At 40.1% G+C, this 25822-nt stretch overlaps 1 protein-coding gene across 1 annotated transcript in view; it reads left to right on the top strand.

The window, feature by feature from the left end:
• Window positions 1-22986, top strand: part of gpm6ab (glycoprotein M6Ab) — a 237787-nt gene extending 214801 nt beyond the window's left edge. Inside the window, exons 6-7 of the mRNA XM_060843093.1 lie at window positions 4948-5013; window positions 22358-22986. Coding sequence (XP_060699076.1) covers window positions 4948-5013; window positions 22358-22510 — 219 coding nt within the window. The 3' untranslated portion in view covers window positions 22511-22986. The remainder of the gene's footprint in view (window positions 1-4947; window positions 5014-22357) is intronic.
• The last annotated feature ends 2836 nt before the right edge of the window (window positions 22987-25822 follow it).

Here is a 25822-nt window from a genome sequence, read left to right as displayed (position 1 = left end):
TTATTTAAAACTAAGTGGGCGGCACGGTGGCACAGTGGTTAGCACTGCTGCCTCACAGCGCCTGAGACCTGGGTTCAATTCCTGACTCAGGCGACTGACTGTGTGGAGTTTGCACGTTCTCCCCGTGTCTGCGTGGGTTTCCTCCGGGTGCTCCGGTTTCCTCCCACAGTCCAAAGATGTGCGGGTCAGGTGAATTGGCCATGCTAAATTGCCCATAGTGTTAGGTAAGGGGTAAATGTAGGGATATGGGTGGGTTGCGCTTCGGCGGGTCGGTGTGGACTTGTTGGGCCGAAGGGCCTGTTTCCACACTGTTAGTAATCTAATCTAATCTAAGTGGTTTGGCCAATTGCATCGCTCCTGGAAAATCCACTTAACACCTGCTTAAAACAACTTGCAAAGTTAGGGCTATCTTGAAATGGTTTAACAGAATCTGGCCTGGTCCATAATACCAATTAGAGACCAAAAAGTAGACTGAAACATGGAAACAAGAGGCATGGCTGAGGTATTAATTGAATAGATTGCATCTGTCTTTATCAAAGAAGCAAATGTTATATAGAGGAGGAACATCTGTCACTAAAAATGTTCAGAATTGGTAACAAAAGGGTAATGGATATTATGAAAAGTTACCAAGGTACCTGGGCAGATGAGATGCATTCCAGGATACTGAAGTAAGTGAATGTGGGAATTGCAGAGGTATTGGTCAAAATTTTTCAGACTTGTTTAGTTTCAGAAATGGCATCAAACCTAGAGAACTACAAACATTGCACATTTTTCACAAGAGTTGGTAAGGCAATTATTGTTAATAAGTTCAACTTTGACGTTAGGGAAACTTCTACAATCAATAATTTTGGATGGAATTAATAGTTATATTGACAATTGCAAATTACTTTGAGAGAACCAGCAGGAATTTCCTAAGGGAAAATCGTGTTTAATTAACTTGCTCGAGGTAAGAGAGAGGTTTGATGACCCCAGTGCTGTTTAGGTTTTGTGTATGGATTTCCAGAAGGTATTTGATACAGTGTAATGTACAGATGGATGAACAAAGTTAGTACCCAATCTATTAGAGTGCCAGTAGCAGCAAGGATACAAAATTGGCTATAGGAGTGATAAGAAACAGAATAATAGTTTGCAGTGGAATTCCCAGGGGTCAATTCTGAGACCTTTTTTTCCCCTGATACATATCAATGACCTAGATCTTGGTGTAAAGAAAATAACTACAAAATTTGTGGATGATACAAAAGTAGGGCACATTGTTAACTTTAAGGGGGATGCATAGAACTTCATAGGACATTGGCAAGTTGGTGGAGAAGACAGGTAGGTCAAATGGGTGACTTTCAATGTGGAGAAGTGCAAAATGACATAGGTTGGTCCAAATAACACGGAGAGTACAAAATAAAGGTTATTACACTAAAGAGAGTGTGACAGCAGACAGACATAACAGTAAAGGTCCATAATTCATTAAAGATGGCATAGCATGTGGAGAGATTAATTAATAAAGCACACAATGTCCTTGGTTTTATTAATTAAGGTCAAAAGTCACACGTTCACCAGGTTCATTTGAAGTCACAAGCTTTTGGAGCGCTGCCCCTTCGTCTTAAAATAAACCTCTTGAACTATAAGCTGGTGTTGTGTGACTTCTGACCTTGTCCACCCCCATCCAACATCATCACCTCTACAACTTTATTAATTAAGGTGTAAAATAAAAAGCAGAGGTATTTGATAAGCTTACATGAGACATGAATTAGATTTTGGGACACCACACTTCAGATGGATGTGGGCACTTTGGAAACAGTACAGAAGAAGTAGATGAGAATGGTTCCAGGAACAAGAGACTTCACTTATGAAGAAAGATTGGAAAGTTTGAATGTTTTCCTTGGAAAGGAGATTTAAAAGAAGTTTCAAAAGTCATGAGGCATCTAAATGGAGTAACTAGAGAGCAACTGTACTCGTGGAAGGGTCAAGAACAATAGGACACAGATTTAAAGTAATTTGTAAAAGAAACAAATGTAATCTAGTTAGGTTCTGAAATGCACTGCTTAGAAGTGCAGTAAAATCAAATTCTAGCTGAAGCATTCAAGAGAACATTAGATGATTATTTGAGTAGAAACAGCGTATAGAATTATGAGGAAAAGACGTGAGAATGGCACTGGCAATTAAACCCATATGGAGAGCCAGTGCAGATACAATAGCCAAATGGGTGGGAGTAACAAATGTCAGAAGAACATTGCTGGGCAGTTTTTGCCCCTTTCAAGGACAGTCTCCAAATTATGTCCTTTAAGATCTCATTCTTTGACTCAGCCTTTGGGTATATGATAAAGAAATTGGTAAAGTGGCAGGGAGTGGAGATCATGGGAAGTTACCTTAACTGATAGTGACACAATCACTGGTGATCAGCAGGGACCTCAGTAGTCGCCACACTTATTATCACTTTAGATTAGGGGATTGAAAGTCACATATCCAATTTTGCTGATGGCATATAGATAGGTTAGTTGGCTTCACTTTACAGTTGGAAGCAAAGCAAAATGAAGAAAGTGCTAGATTCAGGAAAGTGATCAAAATTGTGGCAAATGGATTTCAATATAGCAAGAAAATCCACTTTAAACTTAAACATGATAGAATATATCCTAAATGATGAAATGCTAAAAGTAATAAAGGGACCAAAGCAATTTGGGTGTCCGTGTACATAGTTTGTTACAATGTAATGAAAAGATTCAGAAAGTAATCATAGAAACAAATGAAACGCTGACCTTTATATCGAGAGGATTAGATCAGAAGGGGCTAGAAGTCATGACTCAGCTGTATAGAGTTCTGATTAGACAATACATGTGTGTGGTTCTGTGAATTACACATTAGAAAAGATATATTAGCAATTTAGGGGGTGCAGTGTAGATTTGCTGGTATGATACCTGGAATCCAATGGATAAGTTACAGGCAATATTATACAAACTACTGCTTTACAATTGTGTACTTCAGAATGTCAGAAATCAATTTGAGTAATTTTCAAGATATGGAAGGGAACAGCTAAGACAGAGAATACCTATTTCCATTAGGTAATGGGTTTTAGGACTATGACCGAGGGAGGAGGTGCAAAGTATAAACATTAGAGTCCAGTCTTACAGGAAGAAAGATAAGAATTATTTCTATGCAATAAACTGTAATAGATGCTCAGAACTCTCTTCTGCATGTAGCAGTTAATAGAAATCAATTGGTAATTGTAAAACTGTGCTCGATAGTTTTGTTAGCTTTGGTTTTAGTGGATACTGGGACAGCGTTGGTTGTGGAGTTAGGTTGCAAGTCAACCATGAGCTTATTGATTAACATAACAGCCTTGAAGGGGCTGAATATCCTATTCCTTTTCTTACACTCTGCAAGTTGTAAATAGACATATCAACTAAGAGCTGCGAACTGAGCAAGTCCATGAATAGAGTGAAATCTAAAGCATTAATGTTTCCCAGTCAAAGCCATTCAAAAGAGTCTACTATGCGCAATCTATTCTTGATGAAAGTCAGCATGACATTTCTGTATGGCTGCTATCAAATTGATTTATATCAAAGATACCTGCTGAAAGGTTGCTTTTCATCTTTTTTCTAAACACAACCTCTGTGAGCAAGATGAGAAAACACACACACACACACACACACACACACTCTCCTTCCAATCTCTCATGAATATGAGCCTGCAATTATGCACCTACCTGTTGGAATGTCATTTTTGTTCCATTACCCTGGAGTCACATGACCAAAGATTAGGGGAGGTTACTGAGAGAGAGGGATGGGAAGTTAACATTACTGTTCAGTCTGAGCCAGTGCAAGTTTCTTGATGACCCTGTCAGATTTAATTTCAAAAGAATAAAGTAACCATAGGGCTGCTCTGTCTCAATAGACAGAGCTGACTGGTGGTGAGTATAACCTAAGGAACACTTTGCCTCGAATGAGGGACAAGGGCAGGACTTCTATGGTGAACTCAGCCAGTGTGGAAATTGAGCTCATTCTGCTATTCACCAACTGTCCAGCCAGCTGAGTTAACCCTTGCCCGGGCATCAACCCTGGCTTAGCAGCAAAAGAGCAGGACAGTCAAGACTATACCAAATATATTTTGAATGATTGAGAATAAGTCTAGGTTTGAAATCTAAGTGGGTATTGAAATTCTACAAAGTGATTTGGCTCACAATGGTTCTATAAAATCCCTATTGTTAAGTCGCTGCTACATTGACTCCTTTAATGAAGCAAATCGGGCCAATTTTGATTTGATGTGATTAGATTTATTATTGTCACATGTTTTGAAATACAATGAAAACATTGTTTTGCATGCTGTTCAAGCAGATCATACCATACATCAGTGCATTGTGTTATTAGAACAAAATGCAGAATATAGTGTTCGAGTCACTGAGAAGGTGCAGAGAGAGATCAATTTTAACCTTTGCGAGGTCCAATGAAAAGTCTGATGTTAGTGGAGCCTTGAGTCTGTAGCTACATGTTTTCACACTTTTGTTTCTTCTGCATGATGGAAGAATTAAAATTAGAATTGGATTCATTGCACTGAAGTTACAAAGAACAGAAGCACTGTGAAAGGTGTACAATGTGGTCAGCACTTCACACCATCTTAGGTACAAAGTACCTAGGTTCATACCTTAGGCACAAAAACAGAAAATAAAGATAAGAAAGTTACACTATGTAACAGATATACATTGATTCAATATAAGTGAGGAAAATAAGAAATAAAGCTAAAAAGATAGACATTATAGTCTTTCTCATAATAGGGGAAAGAAATATAGCCAGAATGGGAGGGGTCTTTCATTAGATTGGCTGATTATATTGCCAAATATATTTGATGATATTGCTCAATGAGCCAGAAGTTGGGCAGGCTCAGTTATGTTTTCACTAGATTTTCACTTTCCTGACTATCTGCAGAATGAGTGTCTCATACCATCTCATTATTTTTTCCTAGTTGAACATGACATTCCATTTGTTCATTGTGGCCCTGGCTGGAGCGGGAGCAGCCGTCATTGCTATGGTGAGTACAAAACTATGACCATTGTCAGCCTTTAGATATGGCGTGACCTACTCATTGACAATACAATGAAGATCTTAGTTCACCTCATTAGTGTTGTTTTAGCCCATGAATATCCACATAAACCTCAATGTGAATGAAGTCAAATCGATAGGAAATGTCTGAATAGCTGTATTTATTTTCCAATGGAGACAAATATAAATCCCCACTAACTGGATTTACAACTGCAGTGAAAAGTGATGCAGGATGGCTTTTTTTTGACTGTGGGATAAACTTATTGACTTCAACAATATGACAATTGATTCTCTGTCACAGAAGACAATCTCTGGAGAAGCAGCTGGAGCTCCGTTCAATCTGTTTATTTACTAGCAATGCTCAAAGCAGCAGTATTGTATATACATTAAATTTTATCTGAACCACCTCAGAATTAAAGGAGGACATTTCTAGGCAAAACGAAATTGCATTGTTGAAGAGAAATGCAACTTGGAGTTTTCCCTGTGTTTGTACATAATCTGGATGGCAACCAATTAGATGACTTGAATTGTTGAGGAATCTTGGCCATAAGTGGGTTATATGTTTAACTATGATTTAAATCTATTATTGCACGGTAAAAACTGGTATTAAGTTCTGCACATGTTGTAGAAAATGGCAACTTGTATTCAGCTCCTTTAATTGCAACGCCAAGACACATAAGGCTATGGGCCAAGTATTGGAGAATAACATTCAAATAGTTAGATGCTTGTCTTTTAACCATTGCTGACTTGACAGTCCAAAGGGCCTCTTTCTATGTTTTAGGCGGCTATGACTATGACACAGCCAAGTCTTCTAGGAGAAAGTGAGGACTGCAGATGCTGGAGATCAGAGTTGAAAATATGTTGCTGGAAAGGCGCAGCAGGTCAGACAACATCCAAGGAGCAGGAGAATTGACGTTTTGGGCATGAGCCCTTCTTCAGGAATTGCAGGAGAATCGACGTTTCGGGCATGAGCCCTTCTTCAGGAATAATTCCTGAAGAAGGGCTCATGCCCGAAATGTCGATTCTCCTGCTCCCTGGATGCTGCCTGACCTGCTGCGCCTTTCCACAACACATTTTCAGCACAGCCAAGTCTTCTCCAATTTGCTTGCTTGGAGAGATCTCCTCATGTTTGATATACAGGCACAGCAAAAAAAAACAAAGTTATTGACTTTTTTCTCTTCATTAAAATGTTTTGTGTACTTCAAATATTATACAGTAAACTTTTAGTTATCCGGCAACCATGGGACCAGGAGTGTGCTGATTAATCAACTATTCTGCTTGTCAAGTGTCCACATAATCAATGTAAAAGCACAGACTAAGCAATGGAAAGATAGTGAAGGGACTATACATCTCACTGTTACAGTTCATTTTCAACATAAATTACCTACGGGTAATGTAACTTTGTTTTAAATAAAACTTACTGACAGAGGGCCTTTTCACTTGTACCCTCAACTTACTCGGACATTGCAGGGATTGCGATAATACAATAAATTCCTGATATTTAAGGTAATATATTGCTGGCTTATTGAGAGTGCCAGTTCATTAAGGTACCAGTTAAAACAAAGTTTGTTATGGGTTTCAGGCCGGGACCAAGCCTTTGAAGCCATTGAACTCAAAGTTATTTCAGCCTGCTGTCATGTACATGAAATTCTGATTTTTACAGCATATTGTTTGTGTACCCTGTGGCTGATCTATTTCCTCTGCCCCTTACCTCACGCTCCCCATCCCACCTCTTCCCTCCTCCAAAGGAGCTAGGTTTATCACTGGTAAGAGGGCTGCTAATCCACAGAACACAAGTTCTAATCTTGCCATGGACATTCGAGAATTCAAACTTGCATTCTTTTTCAATTTCCAGAAGTACGTGGCTTTCAGTTGAAGTGGCCATGGAGCTGTTGTTTGCTGTTAAAAACAAAACCCCACTGATTCAGTAATTTACTTGGTGGAGGAAATCTGACCCTTTCTCTGGCAACCAATGTTCTTGAGGGAGGGAAATCTGCCCTACCTGTAACTCTAGACTCTCAGCAACGTGGTTAGTGCTTAGCTGTTCTCTGGGCAATAAACGCTGTTCTAGCTAACATCTCATTAATAAATATAAAGAAAAGGAATGACTTTTATCCCAGATCAAGATGACTGACTCTGGACTAACACCTGAAGTAGGCCCACAAGCCTTTGTTTAATTCAGTCACAGGATGAGGGTGTCACTGGCTAGGCCACCATTTGTTGCCCATCCCTAATTATCCAGAGGGCAGTTAAGAGTCAACCGCATTGCAGTGGGTCTGGAGTCACTTTGTAGGGCAGACCAGGTAAGGATGACAGTATCCTTCCCTAAAGGACACCAGTGAACCAGATGGACTTTATTGTGGTCATCAGCAGACTCCTAACTCCAGATTTTTATACAAATAAAATTCCACCATCTGAGATTCAAACCCAGGTGCCTACCTCAGTCTCTGGATTAACCGTCCAGCAATAATACCATAGGCCATCGCCTCCCTTTTGGGTTGCACAAAGCCACTTAACAATGGGCAATACATTCTGACATTTTCTGCAATGCACATGTGCCGAGAATGACTTTTAAAATAGTGAAAAATAAAGCTGAACCTTTACAGAAAATGGTTAAATGTCCTGTCAAGGATGTCAAGTCTTTATAGGGAGCTGAGAGCAGATTTAGTCTTTGAAAGAGCTGGCATCAGTACAATAAGCCGACAGACTCACTGCTGTGCAGCTTAATTCAGTGACTCCATGATGCTCCCATCCAGTGGTGCGGGAATTGGTGATTTGAGTGCAGCCACAATAATAATCACACTGCACAAGCAGGAGACTCTGCGATATTCAGTGCTGTCAACTACAGCACTATTGTCTTGCTACCACACATTTTGAAGAGCAGTTCAGTGGTGACCATTTATTTACTTCTGATACCTTCAATCTCATAATGCTATGGGTTTTCTGGCAGTGGAGATTTGCGACTGATAACTAACGATGCTCACGCATAGCTGCAGCTTATTTTTCTCAAGATGTATCCATGCAGCAATCGTGTCTGTTGCCAGTTGCTTGCTAGATGACACTTTCACAGTGGGATTAGATGGTGCATCATAATTCACACTGTGCAAACAGGCTGTTGCTGACCCTGATCCCAGCTGCCAAAGGACTTGATCCGCTCCACTAGGTGCACAAGCCTGCCAAGTCATTTTGGTTTTTAATGCTTCAATCCCTTTTATCAGGCTGGTAATATTTTTGGTTCCCTTGCCCTGTGTCACCCTTCACTTAATGGCTGAGATTGGGAAGATGCCACATGGACAAAGACCCTTGCTGTCAAGAAAGTATAGTCACATTTGCAAAAGACCCAGTGACGTGCACAGAAATAATTATACTTTGCAATAAATTATTTTGGATGAATGCTAATTGTGTTCTGCTTCAGCAAGTATAATAGGATAGAATTGTGCATGGGTGTCGAAATTATTCCAGCCATATTTAGTGTTTAGACAACATCCCTTTGCCACAAGCATAGTAGAGACTTCCAGATACTAATCTTGAACTTCCATCTTCAGCTTAGAATGATATAGTCATGTGTTAACTGTCCACCTGGTAATATTTTCTGGAGCAATTTTCACACTATGGTATTCAGACATATGCCCCATTTAAGAGCTTCCCCTGTCTTTGTATCTCTTTACAATCTCTCGTCACTATGGTCTGGTGACTGTCATAGTTGAGAAGATGCAGTGCGGATTTCCCAGAATGACACCAGGTGTGACAGACTTCAGTTGTGTGGAAAGATAGGGAGAGCTGGAATTGTCCTCCTCAGAGCAGAGGAGATTAAGAGAGGATTTAATAGAGGTGCTACTAATTATTGGAAATGTACATAAGTGAATGGTTAGGATCTAAAACACACTGCCTGGGGTTGCAGAGGAGGCAAGGGTCAATTGAGTGTTCAAAAGGGAATTAGATCATTATCTGTAAAGGAATAGTAAGTAGAGGCTGACAGTCAGAAGGCAGGGAATGGCACAAGTTGAATTGCTTCCTTGGAGGGCTGGGAAAAACAGGGCTGAAAGTCTTCCTCTGTAACCAACAATGATGAGACAGAGAAATGTATAAAATATATGGCACAGGTTTTTCCCTTAAATATGTGATAACTAAGGAAGAGTCATCCAGCCTAATCCCATTGCCAGATTTTGGCCCTTAACTCTTCAATTAACTGCAGAGAGGCTGGTATCTTGTCACTAAGTCACCCTTTATTTACATGTGCACAGTTCACAGGCTGTGCCCAGCCAGCTCAGACTCTCTCTCTGAAGTGCAAAGACTCCAAATCCCCTGTTTATTTATTCATTTTTAATAATCCTCCACACTACCACTGTACAGAAGCCATGCTTAATTTTCTGTTTATTTTTTTTCCTGTTTTTTTTTATTTTATTAAACAATTACAAAAGAGTTTACAGAAAAACAGTTAACATTTACAGCTGTATACAACAGCAATTTTACAAGGGAGAGGAGCAGCAAAGCCAGGCCCCAAACTCTACCGTTCAATCAACTTACAGGGAGATGAGGACAAACCTCAACTTCCAGTTCCACATATGAAAAGACTTCAACAATGACATTTGAATTTCCTGTTTATATCTGTCAGCCAGGACACCCTGATTGGCCCATGTTAACAATCCCAGTCAGGGAACTCATAGTCAATGAGATCTATCTGACGCTCTCGCTCCAATCACTACAACTCTGTAGTTGACTGCACTTCAATCACATGTCCATGTATGTGTTCAAGGCAATGAGTTTTCAAGTTCTACTATCCTTTAAGACACTGAGTTCTAGGTCCCCACAGCTCACTGTGTGAAAAAATATTTTCCTCTAATTCTTCCTCAAATTCTTCTCTTAATATTTTAAATCTGTGCTGCCTGGCTCATGACTTGATGCTAAGAGAAATAGTTCCTTATCAGTCACTTTATCCAGACCCCTGGCAATTTTATACTTGTCCATTACATTTCCCATCAGCCTACTCTGTTCCAGAAAAAATCAAATCTAATCTTTCCTCATAGCTAAAATTCTCCATTCCTGGCAACATTAATTGTTTTTTATTATTTATTCACTCATGAGTCATCAACATCACTGGCTGGCCAGCAGTTATTGTCTGTCTCTAATTGCCTTTGAGAAGATGATGGTGAACTCCCCTCTTGTATTCCTTCCCCTGTGGTGGAGTGACCAAACATAAGCACAGTATTCTTGCTGATGCCGAACTCGTATCTTACATGGCTCAAACATAAACTGGTTGGTGGGCTCAGTTGGCTGAATGGCTGGTATGTGATATACAGTGTTGGTTCAGTTCCTGATTGAGGCCACCATCAACCTCATCTCTTGCTTGAGATACTGTGACCCTCCCTGCTGTAGGAAATATGTTATTAAACTTGAAAGGGTTCAAAAAAGATTTACAAGCATGTTGGAGGGTTTGAGCTATAGGGAGAGGCTGAGTAAGCTAGGGTGAGTTTTCCTGGAGTATCAGAGGCTGAGGGGTGACTTTATGGAAGTTTATAAAATCATGAAGGGCATGGATAGGGTGAATAGCCAAAATCTTTTCCACAGGGTGGGGGAGTCCAAACCTAGAGGGCATAGTTTTAAGGTAGTTTGGAGGTGCTGCTGTTGGACTGGGATGTACAAAGCTAAAAATCACACAGCACCAGGTTATAGTCCAACAGGTTTATTTGGAAGCACTAGCTTTCAGAGCGCTGCTCCTTCGTCAGGTAGTTACTGTTGGATTATAACCTGCTATTGTGTGATTTTTAACTAGGCTTAAGGTGACAGGGAAAAGATTTAAAAAGAACCTAGAAGCAACTTTTTCACGCAGAGTGTGATATATGTATGGAAGTAGTGGAGGCCAGCACTTATGGGCGGTACGGTGGCTCAGTGGTTAGTACTGCTGCCTCACAGCACCTGGGTTCAATTCCTGCCTGTCTGTGTGGAGTTTGCACATTCTCCCTGTGTCTGCATTGGGTTTTCTCCGGGTGCTCCAGTTTTCTCCCACAATCCAAAGATGTGCAGGTCAGGTGAATTGGCCATGCTAAATTGCCCACAGTGTTAGGTGTGTTAGTCAGGGGTAAATATAGGGGAATGTGTTTAGGTGGGTTTCTCTTCAGAGGGGTGGTGTGGACTTGTTGAGCCGAGGTGCCTTTTTCTACACTGTAGAGAATCAAATCCAATCTAATTACAACATTTAAAAGGAAACTGAATGGTTATATGAATAGGAAAGGTTTAGAGGGATTTGGACTAAATGCTGGTGAATGAAACTAGATTAATTTAGAATATCTGGTTGGCATGGATGTGTTGGACTGGGTATTTCTGTGCAGTACATTGCTAAGACTCTGTGTCCTTACCAGCTTTCTCTCTCTAATGAGAGAGCAGTCTGTTGTGTCTTTCAACTTTTGAATAGTCTAAGTTTTGACAAAAAATGCAGGTACATTCTCTGCCATCCTTGCCACCTTAACGACATAGGACAGAAAAAGAAACTTGAAACATGTCATAATATCACTGAGGTAAAAGCAGAATCTGTCACCTTAACACAGGCTAAAAAAAGAATCTACCCAATAAATAAAGGTAACAATTATTACTGTTGTTAGAATAAAAGTCACATTAGATAGCATACCCTTGGCTCTTTGCCCAGTTGATTTCCATCTGTTTGCGCAATAAGGCATTCGGATCATTGTGCCTTGGGTAGACAGATTTTAGGTAGCAATGTTATCACAAAGCTGTGTGCAGACAATCCCTTAAATGCTGCATACAGCAGAATAAAGTCACCTGTACATCAACACCGCTTCACAATTGAAAAAAAAACAAAGTGTAAGTAAAGAGCAAGGGCTAAGTATGCAAATGTTCCAGCACTGCAATGTGAAGTGTCAGAAATGATTTGGTGAGCTTCATTTCTGCTTCAAGCTGTAGGGCTCCACAATCTGCTTAAAGCTTTGTGGAGCACGCACAGAATCACCAAAGCCATCAGGCTGAAAATATCCTGCTAGACTATCAACTACACAGAGAGCGAGAACAGGTTGTTAAGCATGATTGATAATGCTAAATTCCCATGAGAAAGAGGCGATGGTACTGATGCAGTAACCTGGAAATCCAGATTAATGTTCTGTGGACATGTATTCAAACCCAATCCACATTGCTGGAAACTAACAGTCAGTTAATAAATCTGAAATATAAAGCTAGGCTCATTGTCGAGAATTCGTCAAAAATCACCTGGTTCTCTGATGCCCCTTTAGGGAAGGAAATCCGCTGTCTTTAACTAGTCTACCCGACAAAGTCAAAAGTGTGGTGCTGGAAAAGCACAGCAGGAGTACCATCTGAGGAGTAGGAGAATCGACATTTCAGGCATAAGCTGCCCTACATATGATTCCAGACCCACAACAGTGTGGTTAGTTCTTCACTAACCTCTGAAATCAACTCATGAAGACGATTGATTCAAGGGGTGACGTTGCCAGAGTCACATTTATTGCATGAAAAAAATAAAATTAGCTGAAAGAATTTGACCCTTTGTTGTCAATTTGAATTAGCCTGCCCATTTCAATTACCTGTACACCTCAGGTTCAAGGGACGGCCCTTTAGAACTGAGATCTTTAGGAATTTCATCAGCTGTTGGGTAGTGAATCCATAGAGCTCTTTCCACAGAAGGCTGTGGTGGGGGTGAAGTTATTGAGTGCTTTTAGAACGGAGGTAGAAAGATTATTGATTTAGAAAGCGGTCAAAGGTTATGGGGAGGAGGCAGAAGCATGGTATCACAGAAAATATTAGCCATGATTGAATGGCGTAACAGACCTGATATGTTTTTCAAAAGTATTAAGGAATATGGGCCCAAAGCAGGTATATAGAGTTAAGCCACAGAGCAGCCATGATTGCACTGAATGGCAGAACAGGTTTGAAGGGCTGAATGACCTACTCCAGTTCCTATGTACAGCTTTTTTTTGAAAATGAAAGTAAGAGTTTATAAAGCAATAGTTAATCCCATATTATTCTATAACACTAAGTGCTGTAATTTGAGAAAAGTCAATCAGCAAAGATACTAACGGCAGGGATTAACGACTTGAGAGCAATACTGGGTGGAATATTCAGTGTTGTATAATATAATGGCCCTGATAGGCATAATGGTCATACTGCATTGACTCCACCCATTCTATTGACGTCACAGACAGTTTGTGAGAGGTAAGGGGTTCTACTCCAGCTTTTAGATTGAGCAGGTATATCTGAGTTAGTTCCTTAAGGCCCTTGTAATTATATCTGACTAAATCTAGTGACACATCTTGCTGTCCTTCAATAAGCTTCTTGTTTTCTAAGAAGTGTGCCTCTTCTGTAGATAGTCTACAGCTAATCATTAATTAAACCCAAAATAAAGCAAAGACAACAAGGGGATTAATGACAGCGCAGTGCCTTGAACACACATTACCCAGTAATATATCTTGATAAAGGCAGCATGGTGCCAGCAGGGATTCCAGAAAAATACCACATCCAGGAAGCAAAACAAAAATCAGAAGTGATCAACCAAGCAATGAAAGATTTATGATTGAGTAGTAATTTAACAAAAATTTATCTATCGTGGCTTTAAAATTAACAATTGATCTAACACCAACTACTACTGTGGAAGAGACTTCCAAACCTTTGCCATCCTTTGTGCTTAGAAACATTTCCTAATCTCACTCCTGAATGCACTGGCCATAATGTTTAGACTATGGCCCATAGTTCAAGGATCTCCAACCTATCAAAATAGTTTATCTTTATCTATCCTTGCCTTGGATAGTATTGTACAACAGAGAGACCTAGGGGTTCAGGCACATAATTCTTTGAAGTTTGCGTCACATACACACAGAGTGTTTCAGCAGGTATTTAGCAGTCTTGCCTTCATTGCTCAGACCTTGCAGTATAGGAGTTGGGATGTTATGTTGAGATTGTACAGGTTATTATTGAAACCTCTTCTGGAGTACCATGTCCAATTCTCGTCTCCATGTCATAGGATGAATATTATTAAGCTGGATATTGCTGGGAATGGAGGGTTTGAGTTATAGGGAGAAGCTGGATAGGCTGGGACTTTACTCATTCAAGTGGAGGAAGTTGAGAGGTGACCTTATGGAGGTTGATAAAATAATAAGGGGTATAGATAAGCTGATTGGCAGTTGTCTTTTACCTAGGTTGGGGGATTTAAAGACTGGGGAGGCATATTTTTAAGGTGAGAGGAGAAAGATTTGAAAAGGATATGGGGACAATGTTTTTACATCGAGACTGGTTTATATGTGGAATGAAATTCCAGAGGAAGTGGTGAATGTGGGTACAGTTACAACATTTAAAAGACATTTAGATAAGTACATGAATACGAAATGTTTGGAGGGATATGGGCCAAGTGCAGGCTAACTTGGGATAGTTTAGTTTGGGTTTATGTTCAATGTAGTCTGATTGTCCAAGGGTCTGTTTCCGTGCTATATGACTCTATGACTCTACCCTGTCTTTTCCTGTTAGTAGCTTGAAGACTTCAATCAGATCACTTGTTCACCTTCTAAATTCTGGGGAAAACAGACCTAATTTGGCATTCCAGATCCTGCTTAACCTTCCAAGATGTAGCAGAATGTCACATGGAGCATATTACAATATTTTTTTAGTCACCACGTTTACACTGCAGCTCAGCTTTAGGTGTGAATAGAACTGAAAACATATCAAAAACTCCACATGCAACTGCTCAACGTGTATGAACCAGTGGTGATATTTGTTAATGAAGCTGAAAAAAGATCAATCTGTCCATCTGCGTGTGAGAGAGGCAGAAGGAGGTCAGCAGCAACTGCCATGAATTGTCAATCAGACATGTTGATATCAAATAATTTGTCTTACCAGACTATGCCAACTTTTACAGTTCTTTTGTTGCACTAAAGTCTATTGACCAACGTTGGACAATCAACATCTGCTTCCCTCATCGCTGCCATTTTCAGTATTTTTAGTACATGGTTAAAAGAGATGTTGGGGTAAGGGTGGGATGGGAGATAGTGGGGTTGGTTTGGTCTCTGCAAATTGCCTGTAAACCTATAGTAACTTTCAGATTTGGAATCTTAGTTTTGCAGACAAGAGCACGGAGATTCTTCCTTGTGTCTGGTCAATGTATTTCCCCTACCCAAACATCACAAAAGACACTATGTCAGGTCATTATTTTATTGCTATTTGCACAAGTTTATATTAATGTGTTCTCACCTCTGCTACATTTCAGTAGCGATGATACCGTGAAGTACACGTGAACAAATAACAGAAGTAGGCTATGTGGACCCTTGAACGTCATCCAACATTCAGTAAGAACATGAATGATCTGTTTGTGTTTCAGTTCAACCTGATTGAAATTACTCCACAGTGGCTGGTATCCTATCACCAAGTCACCGTTTATTTATATGTGCATGGTACTTGACACTGTTTCCTCTCAGAATCAGCAGAACTTCCCAATCTACAGTTCTTCCCAAGATGAAATGTCAGCCATTGTTAACAATCTTAGAATCATAAAATCAGCAAGCATGTCACCTCCTGTTTCCCAGCAAGAACATGCACTATTTTCAGTCCTGAAGAAGAGCGATTGGACCTGAAACGTTAACTCTGCTATTTAGATTAGACTCTCTACAGCAAGGAAACAGGCCCTTCAGTCCAACAAGTCCACACTGACCCTCCGAAGAGTAACACACCAAGACCCATTCCCCTACTCCATATTTACCCCTGACCTGCACATCTTTGGATTGTGGGAGGAAACTGGAAATTGACACGAGGAGAATGTGCAAATGCCACACTGACAGTCGCCTGAGGCAGGGATCGAACCTGGGTCCCTGGCGCTGTGAGGCAGCAGTGCTAACCACTGACCCACCGTGCCACACCTTTCTTTACAGCTTCTGCCAGATCTGGTGAGTTTTTTCAGCAATTTCTGTTTTCGTATCAATTTACAGAATTGCTCCTCATAATTGATCCCTCCATCCCCACAATTATTCGTTTCCTCTTCTCTTTGTACTTTCAGTCGCTGCAATATACTATTTCAGCTCCATCCTGGAATTCTGAGGATGAAGGCATTTCTGAATTTTGGATTTTCCTAGATTTGTCGAATAATGTTAATATGTTTAATCACAAGTTTGTAAATCGGCATTGCACCTGAGCCACAACATAGTCACAAAACATTATAAAGCATTAATGATTTTTTTAAATTCCAAAGTCCTGCTATGTGTTAAAACGCCAATGACAATGAGGAAGTTGCTGAATTTCCTGTGACCAAACTTAACACATCAATAGGCCTGACCTGGGATTATTTGTTAATCGTTCAATCTACAATTTGGGGAATATTTTCCTTTTGCCGGAAAGATTGGTGACCTACCACCAGGATGAATAACTGTGAGTGTTAGTTTCAATACACATCCAATTAATAAACTTTTTTTCTTCTATCATCCATCTTGTCTCTTGTTCTCTCTCATGCACCCCTGCAGTTTCCCCACTGAAACAGCTGAAAGCTGTTAGTCCTATCTTCTGTAGAAGTGGGAACAGTAGAACTGTCTATAAAGGACATGACATTTGCTATTTGGTATTTTGTCATGGTCCTGTGAGTGGTAAGCCGATAGATTTTCTGGGTCTGTCCAAACACTTTCTGGGCAACTGGGTCTTTCCAGATTTTTGATTTTCCCGATCTGAGACATTACAGAACATTGTAGTCTGTTGACTGAACCTGGACACAGAATTCCAAGTGCAGACTACTGAATGATTCATGAATTGCACCATTACCTCAGTATTTTGGCAGCAGTGAACCTATTAAAACCCACTGCCCTTTGGGCATCTTTTTTTTAAAAATTCCCTTATAGGAAGTGGGCATCTGCCTGGCATTTATTGCCTATATCTCATTGCTGTTGAGAAGGTGATGGTGAGCTGATTTCTAGACTAATGATGCCAGTAGAGAGGGATTACCTGCAACATGTGGCTGGAGCTGTTTAAGAAAGCAGCTCACTGATACCTTTCCAAAGGCAATCAAAGCTGGCCAAGCCAATGGTGTGCTTAAAGTATGAATACATTTTTTTAAAAAATACACATCGCCCAGGACAACATTGTTACCATGAGTTCAAGTTATTATCAGTTTGGAACCTTCTCCAGGTCTTTCTTGATTTTCTGTCAATACAATTAGATATGTTCCCCCTCTTTTATGTCAAAGCCTGGAGGGTCCTGAAGTCAAGGGATGTCCACAGTTATACACCTCACAACAGTGTGGTTGCCATTACTATTATTCAGTACAGCTTCTGAAGAACCTGCTTTTAAAGATGAGCCCAGTCTCGAGATAATGACTGGACTGACGTTTAAATTCCTGAATGGCCTATAACTTGAGATGTCTAATGGTTGGCATCATCAATTACACAGGCCAGTTCTCAGAGAAAACATTTCTTCTCGATTGAAGTGGAAGTGATTGTGGCCTGTCAGTTACTATGGCAACAGTTGCTGACACAGACTGCCGAACATCAAACCTGCTTTTGTCCTCTTTCTGAGTGAAACAAAGTGCTTATTAAATGCAAAGAATAGAAAATAAATGTGTGCGTGGACAAAATGGAGACATGGAAGGCCCAGCTGAAGCAAAACAGAAGTAACTTTAGTGTTTCCTGCGGCTACTTCTCTGATTGTCCACTGTAATGTCAGTGGGAGATTAGCAAAAACTCCATAAAACAGCTCTATTGACCAATTGTACAGTCCTTGGCAATCCAGCCTGTACAGCCCTCTGCAGTAAAGAATCCCACAGGTTCGCTACCCTCTAGAAGAAGAAATTCCTCTTCATCTCTTTCATATGTCAGGGACTCCTTACTCTGAGATTATAATCCTAGACTCTCCCACAAGGGAAAACATACTTTCCTTCTCCATTTTGTCAAGTCTCCTAAGAATCTTGTATGTTTCTATGAGGTCACCTCTCATTCTTCTTGAATACTGCTCCAATGGCAGTATAACTTTACCATCACCTTGGTTGTACAAGGCGCCTCTTGGTAATACACAACTTGAGTATTGTTGAGAAAAAGAGTCGAGAGGCTGAGTTTTTTTAAAATTGCACTCAACTAGATAGAATCACAGTGAAATGTGGTATTCTTGCAATTCTGACCTGATTAGAGCAAGATTAAAAGACTCAAGACCACATGTTTTCCATCAGGAATACCAAAGATAAAGTACATGATTTCTGTAATACAGGTAGTTCTTCTATAAGGCAATGGTTACGTTCCAGTGCAACTCTGCATTATAGGAAAATTGCACTTTAGAAACAGCTCCTGAAGTGTTGGCAATGTAATCATGTTACAGCCAACACATGTTTTAAATGTTATTGCTTTTGAAACTGTGCCCCCAATTCATCAATCTGTTAAAGCAAATTCATGTTAATGAAACTCCCTATAGCAGAAAAACCTGTAGCTATTTTTGAAAACATTTTTAATCAGTAAATAATTCAAGCTTTATGTGGAAAAGGCAGGGAAGTGCTAAGGATCAACAGATCAGCCATGATCACTGTATATGGAAGCAGACTCAATGGGCTGAATGGCCTACTTCTGCTGCTGTATTTTCTGGTGTTATGGATCAGCAATCCGAAGAGGAGACAATAATCAAGAGACCAGAGCTGAAGTCCCTGATGGGCCTGAGAACTTGAATCTGATTGCTAAGAATGTGGAAATAATTGGCAAAAGCTGGTGTCAGGAAATGTGCCCGTGAAACTGCTGGGTTTTCATAAAAATAGCAAGTGATTCACTGACATCCTGCCGAGAAGGAAACCTGTCACTCTTGCCTGGTCCAGCCTGGTATGACGAAGGTCCCATACACAGTTACTGTTTAAACATGCTCTGAACAGGCTGAGCATTGTTACCAGCATTCAACTTCAAAAGATGGTTCGCTGCTCAAACGCCAAGTACAGGCAGCCCCCGGGGTTGTGAGCAGGTCCTATTCTGGAGTCGGTCTGCTTGTCGATTTGTATACAAGTTAGAACACAGTGCAAGACAATGCAAAGCAGCTATTTGCAACTTTGAGAGAAATGATTGCATGTTAGGTCTTTGCAGTTACACACACCTTGGAGAAAGTGAGGACTGCAGATGTTGGAGATCAGAGTCGAGAGTGTGTTGCTGGAAAAGCACAGCAGGTCAGGGAGCGTCTGAGGAGCAGGAGAATCAATGTTTCAGGCATAAGCCCTTCATCAGGAAGTTACACATACCTGCAAGACCTCACGGTCATAAGTACGAGTTTACATAAGCCAGCTATTTGTAAACTGGGGACCCCATACAGAGGGTAAGGTTGGATTAAATTCAGCAAAAAAGAAAATATGACAAACTTGGAATTGTCACACTGATAAATTTTCTAATGTCTCCAGGAAATGTAGGCCATCTGACCCTTAATTACAAAGAGTCTTGAACCTCTGCCATTGATCCTTTTCACTGAAACTTACATCCTAAGACATTGTAAAACATACCACTTACTGACTTCACGTTAGTTTCCAACCCTCTCTCATCCATCTCAGCCCTTCTCCGCTTGTCCTACAGTCTGAGCTTCCTGATGCAATCACTCCCAGAAGAAAGCTGGAGGGGGGAGGTCCATGTTGAGAGATTATTTTTTTTGTATCAGGCAAGCCAGCCACAATGAGAAAACAGACATCAGCTTCCCTCTGGAAGATGTTCATTTCCTTGTCACAACCTCACTGACAGTAGGGGAGTTGGTGTGACCGAGTGCTCAAACGAGCACTGCAGTGACTTAGGGGAACACTTCGGATGCTTCCAACCTCAGAGAATGGAAGAGGAAATCACCTGTGGGATCCTCCTTTGGCTGGAGCCCCCATATATCAATGGTCAGAGTGTGTGTGATAGCAGTCAAGATCATACATGTTCCATCAGATCCAGATTAGTGTCATTAATGGGAATACCAGTTGGTACCGTGTTTATGGTATTGTTGCGACATTGGGTAGAGTACTTTGGCCTGGGAGACAGAAAGTTAGAATTTGGTGTTTGTGAAATGCTAGGGGGGAGAGCATTGTGTGCTCCCTTTAAAAGATTATGCACATTTTTTGTGCTTAGGGATTTAAAATGGATGTCTGTGATCAGCAGCTTGAAAGTTTGCAAGTACACCGAACTGAAATATTTGTATTGAAAAGCCATAGTTAGCTAGTCAAGCAGCAACTCTTTTTTTTAACCAAGACAACAGGCTTTTGGATTTAACCAAATAATTTGAACCAGGTACTTAGATAACAAAAACCTATTAAATTTAAGTTTGACTGACATACTGCAGAAATATTGATACATCAATAAGGGTATAAAAAGAAGGTGCAGTTGGACAAAGACCTCAGAGCAAGCTGTCACCCACCAGAGCAAACAGCCCTCAGCTCTTGAGGGAGAATTGTTGGGTATCACAGCCTCCTCTTTGTCTTAGAGAAATCACCATCGAAATAACGATAGTGCCCATGGCACAATGAGTTAATATTCCTGACTGAAGATTCAACAGAGAAGGCATTCCTGACAGAAGAATCAATGGAGAAGTGGGACTTCTATTTATTGGAACAGCATACCATTAGAATCTTGCTTTATTTCAGAATAGTTAGTAGTTGGAAGGGATTTATTCTGTTTGTTAATAGTTTAGTTAATTTGTTCATTGTTGGAACTAGATAAATAAATTGTTACTTGATGATTTTACTGTGAATGTCAGGGGTTTATTTTATTTAACTGCTAGACGTTGCTGAAAGGTAGGTTACACTGCTTTTCACACTCCCTTTACAGACTGTAGGGTGAGGTACTCCTCTTTGCATTTTTCGGTTATAGTTCACGGTGGGACGGGGTGGGGTGGGGGTCAACCTTCGTTTTATAACAGTATTTCCCAACATTTTCCAGATGTTACAGCCATGTAGCACATTTCACTTGCTACTAATTCATGTGTATGTGAATTTGTTAAACAAATTGGTGCTTACTGTTGTGACCATTGTTAATGAGTAGGACTCATTCATTAATGTCAAATGTTACTCGAAGGCTGTCAGCCAGAAGACAAAAGTCAAGGCACAGCACACAACTGCAAGCAGGCTTGCTTCCAATGGTACTGCTTATTGATCTCACTCGACTCAGCACTGAAATCCTTCATAGCTTGTCTGATTGGTGTTTATATCTTGAGTGTCACTCCTGACAATTATACCAGGGTTCAATATCACCATGTCCTCAATTTACTAGACACTGATGTGAGACCAATGCAGAGAGAGGTTGGAAAACATTTTTATTGTTCATGAAGAGCACTCAGAATTAAGAGATTGGAGACAATAAGTGCAATGTTAAATTTATAGCCCAAAGCTTCGGAAAATTAGTCTTTATATAAAATGGAAGGTCATCTAGAAGGAAAGGTCAGCAGTTACATGGGAACATCACAACCTGCAAGTTCCCTTCCAATCACACACCATCCTGACTTGGAAATACATCACTGTCCCTTCACCATCCTTAGTTTCACTGTAAATGTATCTATTACTACAATAGGAATGCTTGAAGAAAGTTCCACATTCTTACCACTCTTTGAGTGAAGATGTTTCTCCTGAATTCCCAATCATATTTCTTGGTGATGATCTTATATTGACGTTGGCTAATTATGTTCTTCACCACAAGAGAAAATATACTCTCTATATCCATTCATTCAAAATTATTCCTCATTTTAAAATCTGTACTCATAGAGTCATAGAGATGTACAGCACGGAAACAGACCCTTCATCCAACTTGTCCATGCCAACCAGATATCCCGATCTAATCTTGTCCCATTTGCCAGCAGCTGGCCCATATACCTCTGAATCTTTTCTATTCATATACCCAACCAGATGCCTTTTAAATATTGCAATTATACCAGCCTCCACCACTTCCTCTGGCAGCTCATACAGACATATTCAATATTCTAGGTAAAAACAATGACTGCAGATGCTGGAAACCAGGTTCTGGATTAGTGGTGCTGGAAGAGCACAGCAGTTCAGGCAGCATCCAAGGAGCAGCGAAATCGATGTTTCAGGCAAAAGCCCTTCATCAGGAATAAATTTATTCCTGATGAAGAGCTTTTGCCCGATATGTCGATTTCACTGCTCCTTGGATGCTGCCTGAAGTGCTGTGCTCTTCCAGCACCCCTAATCCATATTCAATATTCTGTCTTCCAAAGGAAAATGACACAGCCAGTCAATTATTATTTTAGTTCGCTTGATCATTGTATTTTTCTGTGCAGGTAGAGTAGGTATGTGCTTATGTGTATGTGGTTATGTATCAATATTTGCATCCACAGATAATTAATCACCCATGCCTATCATTAAACTTGCTTATTACTCAAGAAACCTCTTACTGTGTTTCATCCTGCAGGTTCATTACCTAATGGTGCTCTCTGCCAACTGGGCCTACGTGAAAGATGCTTGTCGGATGCAAAAGTATGAGGATATCAAATCAAAGGAGGAGCAGGAGTTGCATGACATCCATTCTACCCGTTCGAAAGAGCGGTTAAATGCCTATACATAAGATGTCCTGCCCCCTCACTTGCACCAGTCACTTCTTTGTATCTGACTAAAACTTAACAACTGACTCACAACCCTGGTTACCAGTTCAGTAAGTTCCTATGTGATTTGACCACACATTTCTTTCTTAAAAAAAGTGATTCAAAAATGCAAACGCCTCATCATTTAGGAGAAAGGACAAACCTCATTCCATTCACAAAATTCCATTGGGCTTGTGAAATGTTTCATTCAATCATTTTTTTCTTAAATGAGACTTTGATATTTGTGATTTTTTTAAAGATATTCTCTTTTATTTTTATTGATAAAATTTGTAATGGAACCATGCATCAAGGGAAAGAGAGAGATATATGCTCAAGTTGGGAAATCACTGTGGCTGATTTCATTATATAAATGCTTAAAGCACTCATATCAATTTCCTCTAATTCCCATAGAATGGAGTTTGCGAATGCATTATTGTTTTGATTAAAGAGGAGATTTTGATACAACCATGATAACTGAAGTGCTGCATGTCACCTGTAGTAATTTCCATACCATTGTTTTCCCTGTTTAAGTTTTCCTAATATCAGATGTTGATTTGAAATTCTAACAACCTGATAGATTCCTGAAGTTAATAATCAGTTTTCATTCCATTACATCCTGAGGTTTTCAATTGAGTTCCATTGCGAGCATGTAGCTGTGGGAACCCACATAGCTCCGAGCGATGCCTGTCTCTTTGTGAAACATTCATTATTCCAGTCCTGCTCAAGGGCTCTCTCCCTCACCACCTCCTGATATCCTGATGATGACAACAATGACACTCCCCAAATTGGAAAACTGCACCATCCAAAAATTCCTTGTAAACAGAACAAAACAACCTCTACCCTTGAAATATTAACATATTTCTGAACGTTGACAGATCACTTAAGCACTTCTGGTTGGTCATTTTAAATAAGGTGAGATTGCAGGTGGAATTGATATTGGAGATTGCATCTTGTCACACCATTAAATTTTTGGTTCAGAGTCCTTTATTTGGGTTGACTGAACAAGTCTACTTCTCTTCTGAGAATGTTGGCAACTTTTGCCTTGCTGAGAACACACTGGGTTCCACCAGCTTTTTCTTTCAGAAAGACCCTTTCACAGAATGCAGTTGGCAGTTTGGTCTCCATCCCTCAATGCCCTTGAGAATTTGGAGTTGACCTGCTTCCTGATCTTCCATTGAGGGCTACTCCTCAGTGGCCTTGTGGGAAGAGGAGGCATTTTGAGGACAACCATCAAGGCCCCGAGAAGTGGCTCAAATAATAATAAATGTTCGCATGGCTGCAATGTAATCCATTTCATAGGAGCTTACTGCTACAGGACACACACTCCCACATTCCGTTTCATCTGGGCGCTTTGCCTAGCGACTGCGTTTTGCAAGAAATTTTAACTGGAATACTTCACATTTAAAAGGCGGGGAGGGGGGAGAGTAGGGAAATCATGCTTTTGGTTCCCAATTCGGTTCCGGCAACAAATATCCGCTTCAGATTAAATGGCCAATCTTTGACAGTTTAATCAAGCGTTCTTTGTCGAGTGAAAGTAGACTCAACGTGTAAAATATGTAGTTTCTGACGTGACTGGGGACAATAAAGGAAAACTTCTTTTTCATTGTGAACGTCATTTTGGCTGCTCATGGCAAAACGTTGATGTTAAATATTTAGATGAGGGATGAGTGAAAAAAAGCTGCCAGTGAAATTTGTAATGTAAAGTCATTGAGAGCAATCCATCAATACTGGACCAAAATGGGTGTGTTGAATTTTATTCTGTATTGCCTATTGATACTGCTCTTTGTACGCAGTATGGTGTCTCCCTTAACAATGTAGCCTGAACAAGATTTCCATCGGTGTTTTTGGAAGTGAAATCCTAGTTCGTTTTTCTTTTGGTCCATCTCTCGGACCCATTGTGGACTATGGTGAGCTGTTTCCTGATGTAAGTGCATTTTTAATGACATTAAAGGAATTGAGATCTGCTTTATACTGTAACAGTCATGCAACATTTGGTAATTTCTAAGCGTTTTCTGTAATAGATTAAGAACTTTGACGTAGTTGTTATTCGTAGCATGGTTATACACTAGATATGGTGATAGTTTCTCAAGAGTTGACAGCGAGTTTTATTTTAACAGCAGCCTCTCTTACTGTATCAGTACTGTGTGCAGTATTAGGGTGCCTAAGTTTCCAGTATTATGTTGCGACTCTCTTCAACAATATTTTAATGTAGTGTTGGATTCCTTTCATGTGCTATCTATAGGTTGTGTCAACTTAATCTATGTCCTTTGATTCATATATGATGTCTTGTATTCGGTAATAACTTAATGCTATTGGCTTTCTGGTACTAGTCTTTGTATTTTCACAAAGAATGCTTTGTAGCAGGCTGTATAATTAATCTGTTTTTGTACATGAATGTACCAACAGCTTGACAGTGGCTTTTATTTGACTGTAGGAAAAAAAGTGCTTGCAATTTAATTAATAAAAATAAATTTGTGTACTTGTTCCTCTGTGGAGACTTTGCCAATTTCTTGATTGACTTGCTGGTGAAATTTGTGCTTAACGTACTCAGCATAGCTACAATGTGTATGTGCGCGCAGGCGGGCGTATGTGTGCTTTTGAGTGCGCGTGCAAAAGAGAGACATCATGTTTGTTGCTCTCAAGTTGCGGGAGGTTAGTGTCAGGGAATAGAATATCTTCTTCTTTTGACCTACTCTTTACAAACATGAAAAATTTCCAGGCCAAGAATGGCATATTTTTGTAGATCAATTGAGGGGTTACCAAGATTAGTCAACAACTCTGTTATTGAGTTGCTATGCGAGTGTCAGGATGGTGAAAACATGGTTGAGAAAGGCCTTGTTCCTGTAATTCCTACAGGGAATCTTACTGACAAAACTTATTCTGGTAAACTAACATCCTGATCTTTCAAGCATAATCAGATAATTGTAAGACACTGCCTTGAATTCTTATATAGGCTTCCAAAAGATGAAGCTTCCATAACAGATGTAGCTTCAGTAAAATAAACTGATAAAGACCCTATGCAGCATTCCAGCAATGGGACCCAACCTTAGTGTCAGAAACACATCTCCCTGCTTGACCAGCAGGGTCATCTTTTTCCTTGACGGAGCAGACAGATTGCCATTTGTTTGAGGTTACCTCAGTTTCAGGTTAGCAGTAAGTGGGACCACATTTACTAGTATTTGCACTACATCTAGACCAGGCCTATTTTATGCACAACCTTGACAGCCATTAAGGGGAAAAGACCTAAGATTTGCTAGACATTTTGGAGATAAGGAGACATGCTACCGACACAAAAG

The sequence above is a fragment of the Hemiscyllium ocellatum genome, chromosome 2, assembly GCF_020745735.1.
Source record: "Hemiscyllium ocellatum isolate sHemOce1 chromosome 2, sHemOce1.pat.X.cur, whole genome shotgun sequence".
NCBI lineage: Eukaryota > Metazoa > Chordata > Chondrichthyes > Orectolobiformes > Hemiscylliidae > Hemiscyllium > Hemiscyllium ocellatum.
Note: the sequence above shows the minus strand (reverse complement) of the source record. Positions and strands in the feature narration are given on the sequence as shown.